At 39.5% G+C, this 17625-nt stretch overlaps 1 protein-coding gene across 1 annotated transcript; it reads right to left on the reverse strand.

Annotated features, from left to right (window-relative positions):
* chrnb1l (cholinergic receptor, nicotinic, beta 1 (muscle) like) lies at positions 1-13695 on the reverse strand. Its single transcript, XM_054601389.1, has 11 exons — positions 13614-13695; positions 10698-10831; positions 10381-10425; positions 9825-9934; positions 8543-8651; positions 8208-8355; positions 7884-8069; positions 7200-7423; positions 6939-7117; positions 417-555; positions 1-141 (listed from the first exon to the last, which is right to left on the reverse strand). Exons 1-11 carry the CDS (start codon positions 13693-13695, stop codon positions 1-3), a joined length of 1497 nt encoding a protein of 498 aa, XP_054457364.1.
* Between the last annotated feature and the right edge of the window lie 3930 nt (positions 13696-17625).

The raw sequence follows: 17625 nt of genomic DNA on the forward strand, positions 1-17625 counted from the left end.
CTAAGGGAAGGGGTCGTCGGGTGTATAGTTGAAACTGGCGTCCAAGAACATGGCCAGGGTGCCCAGAGTGGTGATGATGACAAACAACCACAGGAAGAGACGGTCCACCACCAGGGCGATGAACTGCCAGTCCCCTGTCATCTGGAGGAAAACACACACACACACACACACACACACACACACACACACACACACACACACACACACACACACACACACACACACACACACACACACACACACACACACACACACAAAAGAACGCACATTGCTGACTCAGTAGTCAGCAATGTGCTGTATGTATGCAATGGCACATGAACATTGTGGGGGCATGATTGGAACACTGCTCGGGAGCTGCAGACAGACTGAACAACATGCGGCCTGACAGCGTGTGACGTGTTGTGCACATTTCTCACTGTGTCACCCGTGTCCTGCTTCTTCAGCTGCTCGGCCATGTATGTCACGGCAGAGATGGCTGACTTCAGGTTGGGAGGGAGGATCAGACAGTAGCTGTCAGTGTCCGGGAGCCGCTGGAGCTGCACTGTGCTCTCACATCTTAAACAAAGGAGCAGGAAAGTAGTGGAAAAACGGGCATTACTGCAAGAAGGAATTTGGTCTAATTCAGAGTCTTTCAAACCGCTGTCCAAGTTTCCAAAAATGTTATACACCTAAGTCATGTGCTGGTGGGGTTAAAAACATCTGTCTTTACAATACTTCATTATCTAATAGTCATATCTATTTTAAATGAATACATTGTGTCATTTATTGACATTTGATTTAAAGTAACAGTTTAGCATTTTGGCTAATAATAACAACACTAATGATAATTATGATGAGAACATATAAAGAGATCTTTAGAGGTGTGGGTAGGTGGAGTTCCCCTGCTAGATTGTTTCCAGTATATGTGCTAAGCTAAGCTGGACATTAGAGTGGTATCAGTCTTCAGATCAAACTCTTCCAGAAAGCGAATATGCATAACTCTCAAATTGTCAAACTATGCTTAAAAAAAATAGAAAAAAACTAAATAAAACAACAACTGACACAGAGGTTGAGCATCTCTCCTAAGCTGTAGACTGACCACAGTTTATTATTAACTTAATACTAAATACTTCTATGCTTTTAATTATGTATTAGTAAGTGCAAACCCAAGAATCATTTGTTGCACCAACTCTCCTTTATACCTCCCTTTATTTTATTATTTATCTTTTTTTATTTAAATCGTTACTATGTATTTCAAATTAAATTAAATTAAAAAAATGTAAAGAAACTGTACAGAGATGTATGTTCAAGATATATGTTTCAACTTGAAAAAAATAACTTACAGAAATGTGTTTTTGGGGTGTGATTCATTTGACTATTTATTCATCCAGTGATTTTTATTTGATATTTAATATTAGGCCTATAATTGCTAATTACAGTGAACGTATGATCAAAGAGAAATTCTGTTTCCAAAAGAAACACATTCAGATTTGAGAATGTCATGCTATTACTCAGATGCATGTCCTCTGGAAGAAGTAAAAGATGCAGCAACATCCCTCACAAATGCTCAACAAGCTCAGATTTATGTTGTGAATGTCAGAAGTCACTAGCACAGCATTGTTCAGCCCCGCTGAAACAAACCCCCGCTGACATTAGCTGTCCAGTGTAGGACATACAGTGTGGATGTAGATGTCAGTGTTGTCGCTGTCTAACATATAGCTCGTGTCCTTGTGCTCCTCTGTACATGACAAGATCAAGCAGCTCCTCTGAACACTGAGTGACAGCAGCAGCACTGACGCAGGGGTGACACTGACACAACACTGGGTCAACATTCATGTAACGCCATGACCTCTGACCCCTTCATTCTTCCCCTCACACAGCTGTTCCATAAAGAAAAACATACGAGGAGCGAGAGTCTTAAAGGCAGCGTTCTTGTAGTGCCTTCATGCTTTTGTTCATAACTGCTTGACCATAAATAAATAATTTAGAAATGCTATCTGAGGCATTTAAACAACCTCTACATTCATGTATCCTTGAAATCAGAAGGGAAAAAATATTATAATAATAATACAAATAATAATAATAATACAAATACTATTAATAATAAAAATAATGATAATAATATCATTATTAATAATAAAAATAATGATTAATAGTATTATGTCTTACCCTATTTCAGTCTTTGTTAACCAACCAGATGTTCAGGTGGAAATAAAGAGTAACACAGAATATATGTGCAGCCTGTAGCTAGATGGTGTTAAAACCCTCAATATTCACTCACCCTTTATTTATTTATGCATACTTGACCCAACAGTATACAGTGCTTTTATATAGCAGGTCAGGTCACAGTAATACAGGTTGAAGCGAACACTTGGAGTGATAATTGTTTGCTACAGACTCCACTTTCTCCTGCTGCCCTGTGCTTCCCATCATCCCATTCACCCCTCACCTCTTGTAAAACTTGGATGTATTTTGCATTCCCTCAGTGTCAGCTGAACATTTAATCTCAACTTTTTACAATAGTCATCCTTCATGTTTGATTTGTTTATGTTTGAGTATTTAAAAATTTGATTTACAAGTCTATGCAAGCTAGGTTTTTTGCACTGCGCTGATTGCAATGCTACTAAATTGAACTCGATATTGATTTTCAGTATGAATACAGACCGTGAAAGCAAGGCCTTAAAATCCGTCTGACTTTTGGGGTTTTAAGCAGGAGGATCAGTCAGAACTAGCAAACCAGTTGCTATGGTTTCTGCTGTTCAGCTCTAGATTACTATGTACTTATATCTTTTACATTAAAACCTAATTAATTATTCAAAATTGCACATGCAGCAAACATGAGAAATTGTAACATACAGTAAACAAAAAAGATAAGCTGATATGTTGCACGAGGAATAGAATACTCATATATTTACAGTATATAACTGTACCATATGTATTTGTCAGATTTGTATGTTTATGTTCCCATCTAATACACTTTTCTACATTTTAACATACATTACAGTAAAAGCAGGCATTACAACATATTGCCTTCTTTTAAGTCAAGGTAAGTAACTTAATTCATTCTAACAAAATTAATTCCCCCCGACAAGGAAAAAAGCCTGCCTTCATTTCTTTGTTGAATTATTCACTTGTTTTTTGGCTCGGGTGCATTACTTCCCTCATTTGTGCATGTTCTCTGCTTTCTTCTACAGTAGTTTGCTAATATATTTGTACATCAATTTGGTTAGTTGTTGGCTTTGCTTAGTTACTAACTCATTTGCTCACATGTTAAAATGTACGCTATTAAGAATACAAAAACAGAGCCAGATAGAACTCTGTGGGTCACCTCCTGAAGGAGTCTGGGCCGACACCACAGTGCAACTGTCGGATTGGCACTTCAGTGCATGTCTACACTGAATATAGGGTGTGCCTGATGTAAATAATGTGCACAACCTCCGTCAGCAGAGAGGGAAAGGCGTCAGTGAAGGAGCAGGACAAGTTATCAGAGTCCCAGGGAGACAGCGTGACAACAGATGGACTGCGGGACAATAAACATGGATGACCAATGAGCTCCTGTAGGAATGGTGCTGTGTGTGCGTGTGTGTCTGTGTGTCTGTGTGGCCAAAGCTCAGGGCTGAGCTATGTGGCGCTCTACATGCTGCATGCCATCAACATTCCACGGCTTGTATTCATTACTGCAGATACATGAAGCCCCCTCTGACACAAACACACACCGTTAAACAAGCAGATGTATAGTACTGTTGCTCCATATATGCGTATACATTTACATATGGGTATTGAGTAATAGATTGATTCATAGTATGGACTGACACAGATACACACCTACAGGTGATGAACAGCAGAAACAGGGACTATAGCGCACACAGTGATACCAACTAAATACACCACAATTGAGATGCACATGTAAGTAAATATGCAGAGAATCCTCATAAATGTGTTGTTAAGGACAGCACCTGGCTCCTAACTAGGTATCTGACAGATAACAGGGAAAAGACTACATGACACAGACTAGTGATGGTAGCCCCACCATCTCGTCCACATTAAAAACGATGAAATCCTCCTCTGCCCCGATCACTCATCACCGGCCTTCCCTTCAACTCATCTCCCCCCTATCTATTCCTCACGCTGCCTCCAACTCCTTTCTGTGGGATTACCCCCTAATGTCTAAACTAAACAGAGGCTTAGTGGCTGGCGACTGTGGACGCGGGTGTGGGGCTTAAGTGGGGCTGAATATGATGCCTTTGGAACGGGATGAGAGATGCCCAGCAAAGGGCCTGGTTCAGAGGACTGTGGAGCTGTTTATGATGCCAGTGCTGGGTGGCAAGGCTGAGGCCTACTGGCAGATTAGCAAGAGTGGAGTCAGCCTGGTTAGAGGGACAATACGATAAGCAAGACTTTATTGCATTTCATTTTGCACCATGTCCACCTCACTATGAGTAGTGTCCAGTAAGAAAATAAACATAAAAATAAAAACTAAGTAAAAAATGTCATTTATTTAAGCTATTGTTGATAGGTTTTGCATATTGATAGGCATTGTATAGTTTTTTTGCACATCTTTGTGCGTCTTTTCTGCTAACTGCCATAACAGTACAGTATCAGGCTGTGATTTGTGCTCTATTGACCTCTGTTTCTTTAGATAACATTGATATACAGTAGTGACTCATGCTATGCTCAGCATTGTGTTACCACAAGGAGCTACTTTTATCAATACTTGTTTTTTTTCATGAATAAGTAATGCCTTTTAAACATATCTCATGGCGGACATTGTGGATGAGGACCCGCTCCCTATGTGTAATTAAATGTATAATTACATGGCTTTCTTTAAGCTAACGTAAACATAACCATTCTTAGGTTCTTAGGCCAATATATCCCCTTAATGTTACACACTGTTTCTTTAAAATGTGTTGATCTATACACCCAGGCTCTGGTACAGAATATCAAGGTGGAAACCTAAGAACAGACAAAGAAAGAACACCAGCTACAGAAACTCCGATTCCATCAACAGAAAAATAGAAAAATGACCTGTATACCTGTAGATCCTGTAAACGCTGCTTAATGAACAGCGGATCTCAGTAAAAGTCAGTACAGGAACATATCAACTTATTGCACCAAAGAAAGCCTTAAACATGGTGGCGGGTCATTTTTGACCCCTAAGACAACACAAGGGTTAAGAAAGAAAAAGAAAACCTCTTGTATTGCCATCTTAAACACAAATGACTCAGCTAGCTAGCTAGCAGGGCTGCATTTAGGCACAGCTGCACTTTGAGCTAAATGTTAATGTCAGTATTCTATCGTGCTCACAATGACAATGCAAACATGCTGATGTTTAGCAGGTAATGTTCGCCAAGTTAAGCACGTTAGCATGCTAACATTTGCCAACAGACACTTAACACACCAGAATGTTTCAACAATCCATCGGATTTGGTTCCAAACCACAAATGTCAACCTCATGGTGGTGCTAGAAGAAAAGTCACAGGTTCAAGTTACAATCATTCATTCATGGATATCCTTCAAATAGTTGTTGAAATATTTCAGTCGGTCCGACATTGTTGTCGCGCTTCCAGCATGAAATAAAGCTATTTGCGTACAGATTTGTTTTAAAAAAGACATTACAATAATCCCACATAAGAATACACTTTTCATTGAATAAGTCCCCCTCAAACATCCTTTACTTCTTGGACCAACATTAAAACTCAGAAAGCAGGGTAAATCAACACATAATACTAATAACATAAATAATTATGAATGATGGTCTACTCCACCTGGTGTTATCCAGCTGAATCATTAATCCTTCTTTTTCATCTGTCAGAGTACCTTTCATGTGGTTGTATTAGATATGCGATGCTAAAGGAAGGGCACATACTTTTACTGTCTTCACAGATTGTCTGAGCTGCTGTGATGATGGCTGTATTTCTGCCAAGTCTAGCACACTGTGTACTTTCCTATAATAGCTAGCTTGGCATCAGATACAACATTCACACTTTGGCACACTCTAAGAAGAAGATTCATGTCCGCGCTGGATTTTATTAACATTAATGGAAATTGCTTTCTGCTTGTGTGACGTTAGGATCTGCCATCTCAGCAGCGGAAAGAGACTGAATCAGGATGAATGACTCTGATGGGTTTTATTTCAGGTATGTGGTGTTTAACAGTCTTGACAGGTAAGAATATAGGCACTATGACCTTTTTGGCAGTTTACGTCTCTCAATAACTCAACCCGAGAGCTTGGTTTATCTTTGGAGCCTTTACTCATTCATAGTATTTTGAGGTTTATTAAACTGATTTTATTTTCTTTGCGCACACGAGAAATGATAAATAAATGTGACACATATATTATAGTGCTTTTACGAAGGCAGAACAAAATGCATTTTTTATTACATCTTTGTCTGCGTATCACCCTTGTGCATGCGGTAGTCTTTCTGTTAGTGTGACAGCCTTCAATCAGACTGGGTCTTGGGAGTCTAAGAGGTGCAATATAATCAGAACACCATTATGACTACTTTGCGGGCTGTTATCTAACTTGTTACTGTAATGGATAGCCTAATTTATAAAAGATACCACAATTAAGTTTTCCAACAAGTTCTGAAATACTTTCATGGACCAAAATCAGTTAAAAGAAATCAACATCTGCCATCATGACAAGTAGAGTTGATTGAATTGATGAATGATGTAAAAAGTATACAAGTGCGACTGAGTGATTCATCTGTTGTAGCCTATTTGGACATTCCATGCTTTTGTTTGAATAGGCTACATTCTATTAAAAGGATGTTGCTCGCTAAATTCTCTATTGTTTGTTTTTGTTCTTACCTTGGATTACCAGAATAACATTTCCCCTGTTAGTCAGCTATTGTAAAACACCTTATCGACGGAACAAATTGCCAGTTCACAGCGTTTCCAAAATACTTTTTCATTTTGATCAAAGTAGACACTATGAATGGTTAGGCTGATTGACCTACCTGCCTCTCCAGGGTATGACGAGATCAGGGTTAATCTTTCGAAAGAAGTACTCTCCTCCAGGCTGCCTGCCATTGAAGCTTCGGAGGGGCGAGTCATCACTAGACTCCTCCTCCAACAGAGGCTCCTCTGGGTTTGGCCTCTCCATGCCGATGTACTTGGGCAGGAAGTGAATGAATACCTGTACATTAGAGGTAAAGAAATCATAGAAATCAGTTGTTTTAAAGAAGGGTGCACTGTGAATTTGTTAGACCTAGCCTCACCTTTCGAACCCAGTTTGGCATGATATGTGTGCTGGGCGTTCTGTGGTGCAGATTGAGGACAACTACGCTTAGGATGACAGAGAAAGTGACCAGAATCATGGTGAACATGACGTAGTTGACAATAATTGGGATGCCAAGGGAAGTCTCTGGGACCCTGTCAGCCAGCAGAAGCATGAAAACAGTCAGAGCGATGAGGACGGAAATGGAGAGAGTCATCTTCTCTCCTGCAGACAAAAGGGAGAATTCATTATATGAGAGGCAGCAAATAAAACTCTGCTTGCATCTATTTCATGTTGACAAGGGCAAACTTTAAGACATGATTACTAGACTTTTTGCTGTGGAAACCGATGAATTGTCTTTGTCGTTAAAAATGTTTGAAAGATGCTTGCAAACATTCAGCAATTATTTGCCATTGATCTTGTTGTTTTCTGTTGAATCTACATTTCCCTTTGTTATGTCAGTGAAACATCATCTTAAAATCTAGCCACAAGACAAAGTAGATTCCTCAACAAGGTCCCTTTCCTTCAATCTATAATACATCAATACATTCCTTTAAAGGCTGGCCTGCCTCATGAAGTAGTCTGTATTAGGCACATGCTTCTTGTGGCAGTCTCCCTTCCTTCCTACATTCCATCTTCGTGGTGATGTGTAGTCACAGTGTCAGAACATGTCTGATGTGCTGACCTGCTCCAGGAGGCAAGTAGAAGACAAATATAGCCAACACGCTGGTGAGGATGCAGGGCACGATGATGTTGACGATGTAGAAAAGAGGCTTCCTCTGTATGATGAGGTAGAAGGTGATGTCCTCATACAGGTCCTCCTTAATGTTCTTTCTGGAGGGTTTGTGACAGATGGCCCATTCTCCGTTTTCTGTGGAGAAATAGATGCAACGAAAATAAAAATAAATATTATTATTATTCTCAATATTTAAGGCACGCATTAATATGGTGATAAAGAAATGAATCAACAGGGCTATAGCTTCTGGACGAGGTCAAAGCAGGCACCAACCAGTGAAAGCGTTCTCATCTATAACAATCTCTTGAATCTCTTTGCCCTCATCATCCAGAAAGTACTGCAGTTCCACCTCAGAGGCGTCATAGGTGTACGAGCGGAAAACCATGCTGCAGTTCTGCCAGTCAAATGGGAAGTACGACACCTGTAGGAGTGGACATTAGGAAAAGCTTCATATTTTCTAAAGGGGAATTTTCACCCGTTTGGATTTCTGGATAAAGTTCCATTAAATATGAGATAAAGTTAAACCTAAGGTATTCTTGCGTGTTAAACATTAGTACTATTGTGCCGTAAATGTCCTTCCTATCTTGCTGTATAACTAGCGATAGTACCTCTATAGAGCAGGAGCTGCGGTAGATGGCTGGTGGAAGCCAGTTGACTGTCCCATCACTGTAGACCAAGACGTTGACGTACAGAGCCACGTCAAACTGACCGTCATTACTGTAGGAAGAGACAAATGTGACGACCATATTCTAGACATGGTAGTATAACATGACATTTCACATGTCATTCATGGGAGATCATACATTTTACTTCTGTACCCTTTTGATAACATTATTCAGGGCATACATGTAGATATGAACATACAAAGACATGTTAAAATTGTTAATAGCAAATGTCACAGGGGCATTTTGGGCTGATCAGCTGTCAGATGTATCACTCCCTCCATGTTTCAAAACACACTTTAGAACATGAATTAACAATACAGCTTTCATGGATTCCACCATTTCTATAGCCAGTGTTTGGTTTGTCCATTCTGGGCTACTGTAGAAATATGGCAGTGGAAAATAGCAGACTCTGTCACACCCACTCTCTATGTAGGTATGAGGGGCTCATTCTAGCGAAAACAGAACAACTGGTTTAGGGTGATTATACACTAATGAAAACATAATAATGCATATTGTTTTCTGTAGATGTCGCGGTATTTCCGGTATTGACCATAACCATGATATTTAAATAGGAAATACACATGTGATAAAATCAGACTCTCTTCACTTTCATAAATGATTCTAAGTGAGTCTACGGCTGTGGCGTAGTGGAGAGCAATTCTCCATTCAGAAGTGTTCGATATTAGTCGATGTGTCCTTGCAAGACACTTAAAAAAGGCTTGCCATCGGTGTGGACTGGATGATGCATGAATGTTAGTTAGAGTCTGATGGTGGCACCTTGCATGGTAGCCTGTCATCAGTGTGTGAATGGGTGAATGATATGTAATATACTACTGATTGTAAGTCGCTTTGGATAAAAGCGTCTGCTAAATGACTGTAATGTAATGTAATGTAAGTGTAATTAATTTGCCCAAAAAGTGACAATACACACAATAAATAAGTTTTCTATAGTTATTGCAATTTTATCTATATATTGGATTATTTTGGCCAGGATAATCGTGTAGTGAAAATCTGATATTGTGAAGCTATTCCATTTCGGCCAATAAATCCCTCTAAAACCTGCACACTGGTCCTTCAAATATTTAAGTCTTGACAGTGAACCAGTGGTGGACCGACCGACTGTCAGACTGACATTGTCATCTCTAGAGACTGTTGGCAAATCCTCTGTGAGTTACTTTATGATGAATGCTATGGATGACTGTGAAACTGCAAATAGGACACCCACTTGTTTATGAGGTAGATGTCAGGACGCCACACCTTGTTGGGAGGAATCCTCAAAACTTCAATGTCGTCATAGTCCTTTGGGTTCCATGACAACCTGTAGTCTATCCATGCCTGGGAAGGAAGGAAAGAAGGAAGGAAGGACAGAAGGCAGCAAGGAAGGGAGGGGGAAAGAAGAGGAAAAAAGAAAAAAGAAAAGTGAATAACAGGCATAGAGGAGCAGACAAGAGGTGAAATCATTACTGCGGTGCCCTGATGTCTCTGTCATCTACGTCCTGGTTTATCCTGTCTCTGGTAAGTCATTTAAATCCCACTGATCGAGACAGCCACTCACACAACCGCCCTCACAAACACCCAAGCCATCCTGAATTCTAATCAGGGAAGGCGAGGGACAGAAATGAAAGAGCGAGACAGAGAATAAGAGACATAAAGCAAGAAAATATTTGTAGTTATAAAAAGTGACAAGTCCATTTGAGGGCAGGGCGGCAGAGAGAGGAGACAGGAGTTGGAGCAGCAGAGTGTGGCTCAGTGATGAAGATGAATGTTTTTCATCCTCATACCAGGTTCATGAACACGTTGGTCGTCATCTCTTCGTTCTTCTCGTTCTGTAGCGAGATAGAGAGAAAGAGAAAGAGAGACGAGGAGATACGTTACTGATGCCACTATATATTGTTGTATATGACAGTGCTGCTACTTTCAATCCTGCTTTATGAAAACTAATTGGGTATATGCTCCCTGCAGTGATCTGGACAATTGTGTGTGTGTGTGTGTGTGTGTGTGTGTGTGTGTGTGTGTGTGTGTGTGTGTGTGTGTGTGTGTGTGTGTGTGTGTGTGTGTGTGTGTGTGTGTGTGTGTGTTGTATTGTATTTGTATTTACCAGGCTGACGAGCTGAGAGAGGGTCATCCCCACTCGAACCATCACCTTCTCCTCCCAGTAAGGAGCTGGTCTGACTTTCATGTTGTAGTTCTCAAACAGCTTTTGATGGAGCCGCCGCTCTATTTCTGAGGCTCCTGGATAAGAGGACAGATGCAAACACACAGTTATGATGAGGGGGAAGTGATACCTAATGAATCTAGAGCCACCACCACACGTAAAAAAAAAAAGTGATTGAAAGATGAAAGACAATAAAGAAATAGGAAGAAAGAGTAAGGGAAGAAGGACTGGGCATTTTTATTTTGCTTTCTTTTGTTTGAAATATAATATCTTGTATGTAAAATGTACAAAAAAAACATGTGACTACATGGAAAATTTATATTTTTAATATAAATATGTTAAAACATGCTAAATTCACATGCTTTTAGGCAAGATATCTTACTTTTCACATTGTAATTTACATTATAGAGGAGGCATGAAATAAACTACAATAGATCTAAAACTTGCCAGAGCTCAGAGTATCACCTGAAGGACACACATTATATGCACTGGCTGCCTGTCAGTTTTCAGTTTTTTGTGTTTAACCCTTTAAAGTCCTCACTAAGACAAAAGTAATGGAAAAATTAGGCTTTTACCAAACAGTTATGATGTCGCTTAAAGGTAAAAGTAAAATACATTCCATGTACTGTTATAATGCTCCCAATATTTTGGTATTCCAATGAAACTCGTAACATTACCATAACTAGTACTATTTCCATGTATTTATTCTAGATATTAACCTTATTTATATAAGTTACTTTAAAAACATCTCAGAAATGGTGAAAAATCATTTTGATTTATTTTTCATTAAGTATATAACTGAGTAACTCAATAATTCAATAAATGATATCAAAGACAAAGAATGTTCATAAGTTGTTTTTATATCAGACAACATATATTTTGACATTAAAACATTATATTTATTAAATTATTTAGGCCTATATAGTGGACATATATTAAATGTATCACATACACAATGAATGATTAGAATATTTTTTTATTTAATAGCAATTACTGTAGTCAATTTGAATTATTATCTATAAGCTTTACTACCCTTACCATAAAAGGACTCGGAGCATGCTTTTAGAAAATAGTTTGCCCCTGTAAGACTTTTTTTGTATCAAGTTACTTAATTCTGTTCAGAAAGTCCACTGAAACTATGATACGTCAAAAAAACAAAAAACATTTACTAGTTACTTTTTTGTTTTTCCTTCCTGTGAGTTGTGAGAGACACAGCAACAGCTAGGGGATTCTGTTTTGTGTGAAAAACCTAAACTGAGTGGTCGAGATGACTCAATCAGTTTGAAAAGTTCAACACATTTTCAGTAAGATATAGTGTAACAAACTGTGCTCTACCAAATAGTGGAGCAGAACATTAAAATATAATGTTTTATTGTCTTGTTAATATTTTATTAATTTGTTTTTGATAATGCTCCGTCATTTCTAATCTTACATCTCTATAATGTTACTTTTTGTGTGTGCCAGTGTCTCATAGTCTTTTATTGTAAATCTTTACCTTGTCGAATAGTCTCATTACTGCTGTACAAATAATTGATTGATTGATTGATGAAGAATACACCTCACACAAAAAGTGAGTGAGAATTACAGCAGAACAAAATGAGCTATGAACGAGTAAATGTATGAATAAATTAATGTAAAAGACCATACTGTTAAAATGGGATGTAGTCAAACACAACCAAAGCATATGACACATGCCACTGACACCCAGAGCACCGCATGTTTGTTCTCTGCGGATCAGTGAGCCAGGCCTTCAGTGGTTAGGGGTTCAATTCCCACTGGGATGATGCCTACTAAAAATACTACTGTGTATGCTCATGTATACTTAGTATGGGTGGACTGATTCAGGTTCTAATGGAGTCATGCAAATAGCATAGTGTATATATTATTACTTTCTTATATGGAAATAAACTGGAGGTATGTGGAACAGAGAAATCATTAATGAAACAAATATTTTGTTCAGCACGGTTCTTGAAGAACCTCAGCAATAGAATTTAGAATTTAGCACTCCGCTTCCAAAAATGCGTGTTCGTACCTACTGATGAGGGACTGACTTTCATTCCACACATGTGACGAAACAACATGTGGAAAAGACAGAGAAGGACAGACAGGACGTGCAATAGGAGCAGTGAGCAGGGCAGGTGCTGGTGGCGTATGATGGGTAGCAAAGGTGACTGAGCTAATGTAATTGATATGCAGCAGGGGAACGGGATCAAAGGCATGTCTCGGATACCGGCTCCATCATGGACCAAAATAGACTCTGATTAAGAAACAATGGTGTGTTAATATGGTTCATTATATGTTCCAGAATAAGGCGGTCTTGGTTTTTTTTGATTTTCAATCTAATCACGATAAACATCTTTGACAGGACATGGACTTCCTTCTATTGGTCTCCGTTTCTCTTCTCTCTCTTTTCTGTTGCTGTTGGCCCTTCTCTTTGGGTTAATACAGTTGTAAAAGCATCCCGTGAATGGACAGCAACAATACACAACCCCTGTGGAAGTCAACAACCGGTGCAGGACAGCTTTTCCTTTTCACGCCCATTGAGGGATCAAAAGGTCAAAGTCAAAGCCCATGGTCGCCAACAAACAAAACGGGAGTTCCCAAAGCCAAATATAGGGTCAAAAGTCAAAGTCAACGGAAGTCAGACATATTTTTTTCTTTACCCCCCTTTTCTCTCCATCCCTTCCCTGTCACTGTGCAGTTCTTATTTGAAAAGGCTCAGGAGCAGTGTATTTCTGTTTGTTTTCAGTTAGAAAGACGTTGATATTAGTGCCAATAAAATGCTACATGCCTTATATCCAAATTCAGATTAGGGAAAATCCACACAAAAGCAGCAAACATTCCATAAAATGTCCTTACCAGTAAAAGTGAAACAAAGGCTGCTGCATACGATGATAAATACCTTCATCCTCATCTTCATTTGTTCAATCATGACAGTCATGACATCTTACACTTTTATGTTCAGTAAAAGGTCCGCTCTCTGCTATATCGGCACTTTGACCCCTCCGTGCCCTCACCTGGAATCTTGATGGAGCGTCCTAAAAAGACACAACTCTCTAGCTCTTAGCTACATGCACACCTTCAGTGAGATTGCAGCTCGTTGGGACCTTCAGCAGCACACACACTGTTCAGCTCTCTCTCCTGTCCCTTCGTCTCTTTAGGGCCATGGCTCCATGGGTGAAACCACGGCCTGATTGGGTGCGCACACTGGGAGTGACGAGAGGGCGGAATTTGTTTGTACTGGGAAGCCTGTGGGGTAAGCACCTGTTGGTGCTCACCAATCTGTGGTTTGTACTGTTGGGATGGTGGGTGGGAGGAAGAGAAGGTGGAGGGGTGGGACGGGGTAAAGGAATGTCAATGAGCTATGACAATGGAGATATTTTAGGGGAGAGAACATGTGGGCGGAGTTTATTAGGAGGTTGACTTTCTCTTGTCGAAGAATGATTGGAGGCGGTTTGGGGATGAAGTGGTTAATAGGTGGTACTCTCGCTTTTTCACTTTCCATGCCTTCTTCATCCTGTAATTGACCCATCCCCTATTTTTTCCTGTTAAATCAAATCTCCTCTACCGTTTTCATCCCTTCACACATTTAGTCTTGCCTTTGTCCTTTGGTGCAGTGACATCATTCCCAATGGGCTTTGTGGAATTTATGCTGTGTATTATATCTCAGGGTAGAATTGGCTGTCAAATTTTCAACAGTTCTGCATCAAAAATAATCACACAATTGATCTAACTTAACAGAACTGAGTTGATGTGTGTGGGTTTGATTGTCGTATTAGTTTATTCGAAGAACTTTTCATTTAATAACTTTTCTCTACTTCCTTCAATACCATTTATTTGCATAAAATGTCACCACCACGATATTAATTGTTATCAGACGCCACCGGTGTGTACTGTGGTAGCTTAGCCATATTGTGGGACTAATAAAGGATTGATTATTATTATTATTATTATTATTTATTTGCATAAAATGTCACCACCACGATATTAATTGTTATCAGACGCCACCGGTGTGTACTGTGGTAGCTTAGCCATAATTTTGAACGTTTTGGTAGCATACAGAACTGCCAACTCCAGTCAAATACACCGGCCCATGACGACGTCACAGACCAAATGGGTTGTAGCTGTGGTAGTGGGCCAATCACACGTTGCATTAAAGTGAAGAACGCTTGCAGCAATTTGTCTGCAAGCAAAACCATACATATAGTAATGTTTTCTAGATCTGGGTTCAAAAAGGATTGAATGCAGGTTTTGTTTGACTGAAGTTTTGATAGACATTATTCCTCGTTTTTTTACGAAACCCAGCCCTATTAAGTTTCCAGGAAAAAATAAATGCTCAATGAATTAAAGTCACTATGTGTAGAAGTTTTTAAGATTTCCAAAAAGACACTGTGGCAGACAGCAAAATGCATAGAGAGGGTGCAATGGGGATAAGGAAAAGCAATGATTATGATAATGTCCCTTGAATCTGAACCTGGGACACGTAGATGAATGTTCTGAAAGCAGCACAAAGAATGGACCAACTCCGGTCCAGACTATGTGCTGTAATGTCACTTTAAGTAACAGGTATTTGGGGTAAGAACAAAGTCTTAAAATTACAAGAGATATTAATACATTACAATAGTAAGAACAGGGATCAGATCCACAGCCCTGATATTATTCTATTGATATCAGAATAGTGGTAGAAAAAAAGAGAGAGATGAAGAAATTGCAGGTGCTAGAGCATAAGAGACATAATTCAGCAGAGTAAAGCTGACATGGTGTGACCTAATATGTCTCTTAGCCATTATAGCAAATATATTTACTGGAATTTATATATAGGATGCTGAAAGACTTGGATCCACGGACGCTGAGAAGAGAAAACCTCCAGGATTAAGTTGCCAAAGTAGAGTTCAGAATTCAGAGCTGTTGTCAATAGTTATAAAGAGGTCCTATTGGGTTCATGAGTTTGAGCTGAGAAAGAGCACCTCAGTCTTGCTTGGTATTGAGTTTGAGGTGAGCTTGAGGCAAGGAAAGATAAGCATGTCAAATACAATTTAAAAATAGAGATGATGTTGTTGCCATAGAAATGGTGAGGGGAGTTCTGAGACATGAAGACTACAAGTGTTGTGATCGATAAGGTGAAGGCCTGAGAATGAGCTCTGGCTCTGCTGCTTCTTGGATGCCTCATGTTGGTTTTTACGAAGGTAATGTCTGTATTTCGAGGGTCGTGAAAGTTATTTTGTCTGTTACACAAGGTAAGAGAAAACTTACCTTCTTTGCACAACCTCTTTGTTTCTCCTTCTGTTGCATCTGAGGTCATACTATCCTCTCTCCTGAATACTGGTCAGGATTTTCAGACCAAAAGGTAATAAATCAGAAAATGATGTTAGTATAAATACATCGTTCAGAATGAACAATGTGTGTTTTTGTCTATCTGTTGAACAGCCCGTCTTCTCAATGCTACAGACTCATGCAAGGTCAAAGTGCTAGATAGGAGATAGAATTGCAATTTAAATGCAATTTAAATGCAATTCAATGCGCGCCGCTAATGCTGCTAGGTCTAGATTATTGAGGCTCAATCAGCACTGTCGGCAGAGCTGCAGAGCTGCCGAGAGTGCCTGCAGACTTTCATCCTTAGCATTTTTCCGCTCACACTGCATATATGCATGAGTGTATTTACACACATAGAAATATCAGGGAAGCCCATGCAGCAGTGTCCGGTAACCACTACCAGTGTGTGTGTGTGTGTGTGTGTGTGTGTGTGTGTGTTTGTGTAGGATTATTAATAGCAGAGCAGGCAGGTGACGAGAAAACCGTCGCAACTCTCACGGCAGCATTGTGACAACAGATGTAGCCTTTGATATCTTCCCTTCAGATCTTTATTTTTAAAAAACAGACACAAAATGAGAAAAAAATAGATTAAAAAGGGCAGGTCCGTGTTTGTTTCATGTGGGAAGAAAAGGCCGTGTGCTGTACGTGTCTGTGAGAAAGCGAGACATTAAGAGGCGCAGGTCTCCTATATAATGGGAATTCCACAAGGTATTGGTGCAGCTGGTGAACTGAGGTGGCATGCTGCTACACACTTCAACATCAGAATAGCCTCCATGCAAACGCACACATACACTGGTGCCATAAATACAAAGAGGATTATTATGGCTGCAGAAATATCCACAAAGCATGTGCCACACTCCAGCACAGTCTGACAGAGGAAAATGAAAGGCATACAGCTTGCTCATTATAGCATCTGATTTGTCTTGGTGTTTATGTGTGAACACCACATATGAATATCCAACTCTGGATCCACACTCAGACCTAGATTCCTCCTGTAGCTAATACACACAAAACACAACACTATTAGCTTAGATTTACACACATGGCAGGTACGCTAACATTGACTTGGTTGGTATATTTCATGAAAGTATCAATGCCCTTGAACAGAAAATGCAGATTTGATTTGGTTTAATAAATGATTGATGTCAAGACATAAGTCCAAATATTTCTTGGCAGCAAGACATGTCCATATGATTAATGCTATAGTTATTATGCAAACCTCAGGATGTTCATATGAATTTGCGTGCAACTCATAGGCTGTATACCAAAAGTGGACACAGTCACCATGATGTCACCCAATGGTTTGTGGACTGCGGTTTTGAAACATCGAGTTCGGCATTTTGGCTGTGTTGACCTGTCAATCACATGGTAGCCACGCCCTAAAGCATATCCAGCTCTAAATGGGACCATAATTTACTAAATGAACATCAAGCTGTATTGAAGAAGATTTGAAACTAGGGATTGAGATCATAAACTCATGTTTACAATGTTTACTGAGGTAATAAATTCAGTGGGAAGTAGAGTCATTTTCTCATAAACTTATATTCCGTCAGACTTC

Source organism: Anoplopoma fimbria, chromosome 7 (genome assembly GCF_027596085.1).
Source record: "Anoplopoma fimbria isolate UVic2021 breed Golden Eagle Sablefish chromosome 7, Afim_UVic_2022, whole genome shotgun sequence".
NCBI lineage: Eukaryota > Metazoa > Chordata > Actinopteri > Perciformes > Anoplopomatidae > Anoplopoma > Anoplopoma fimbria.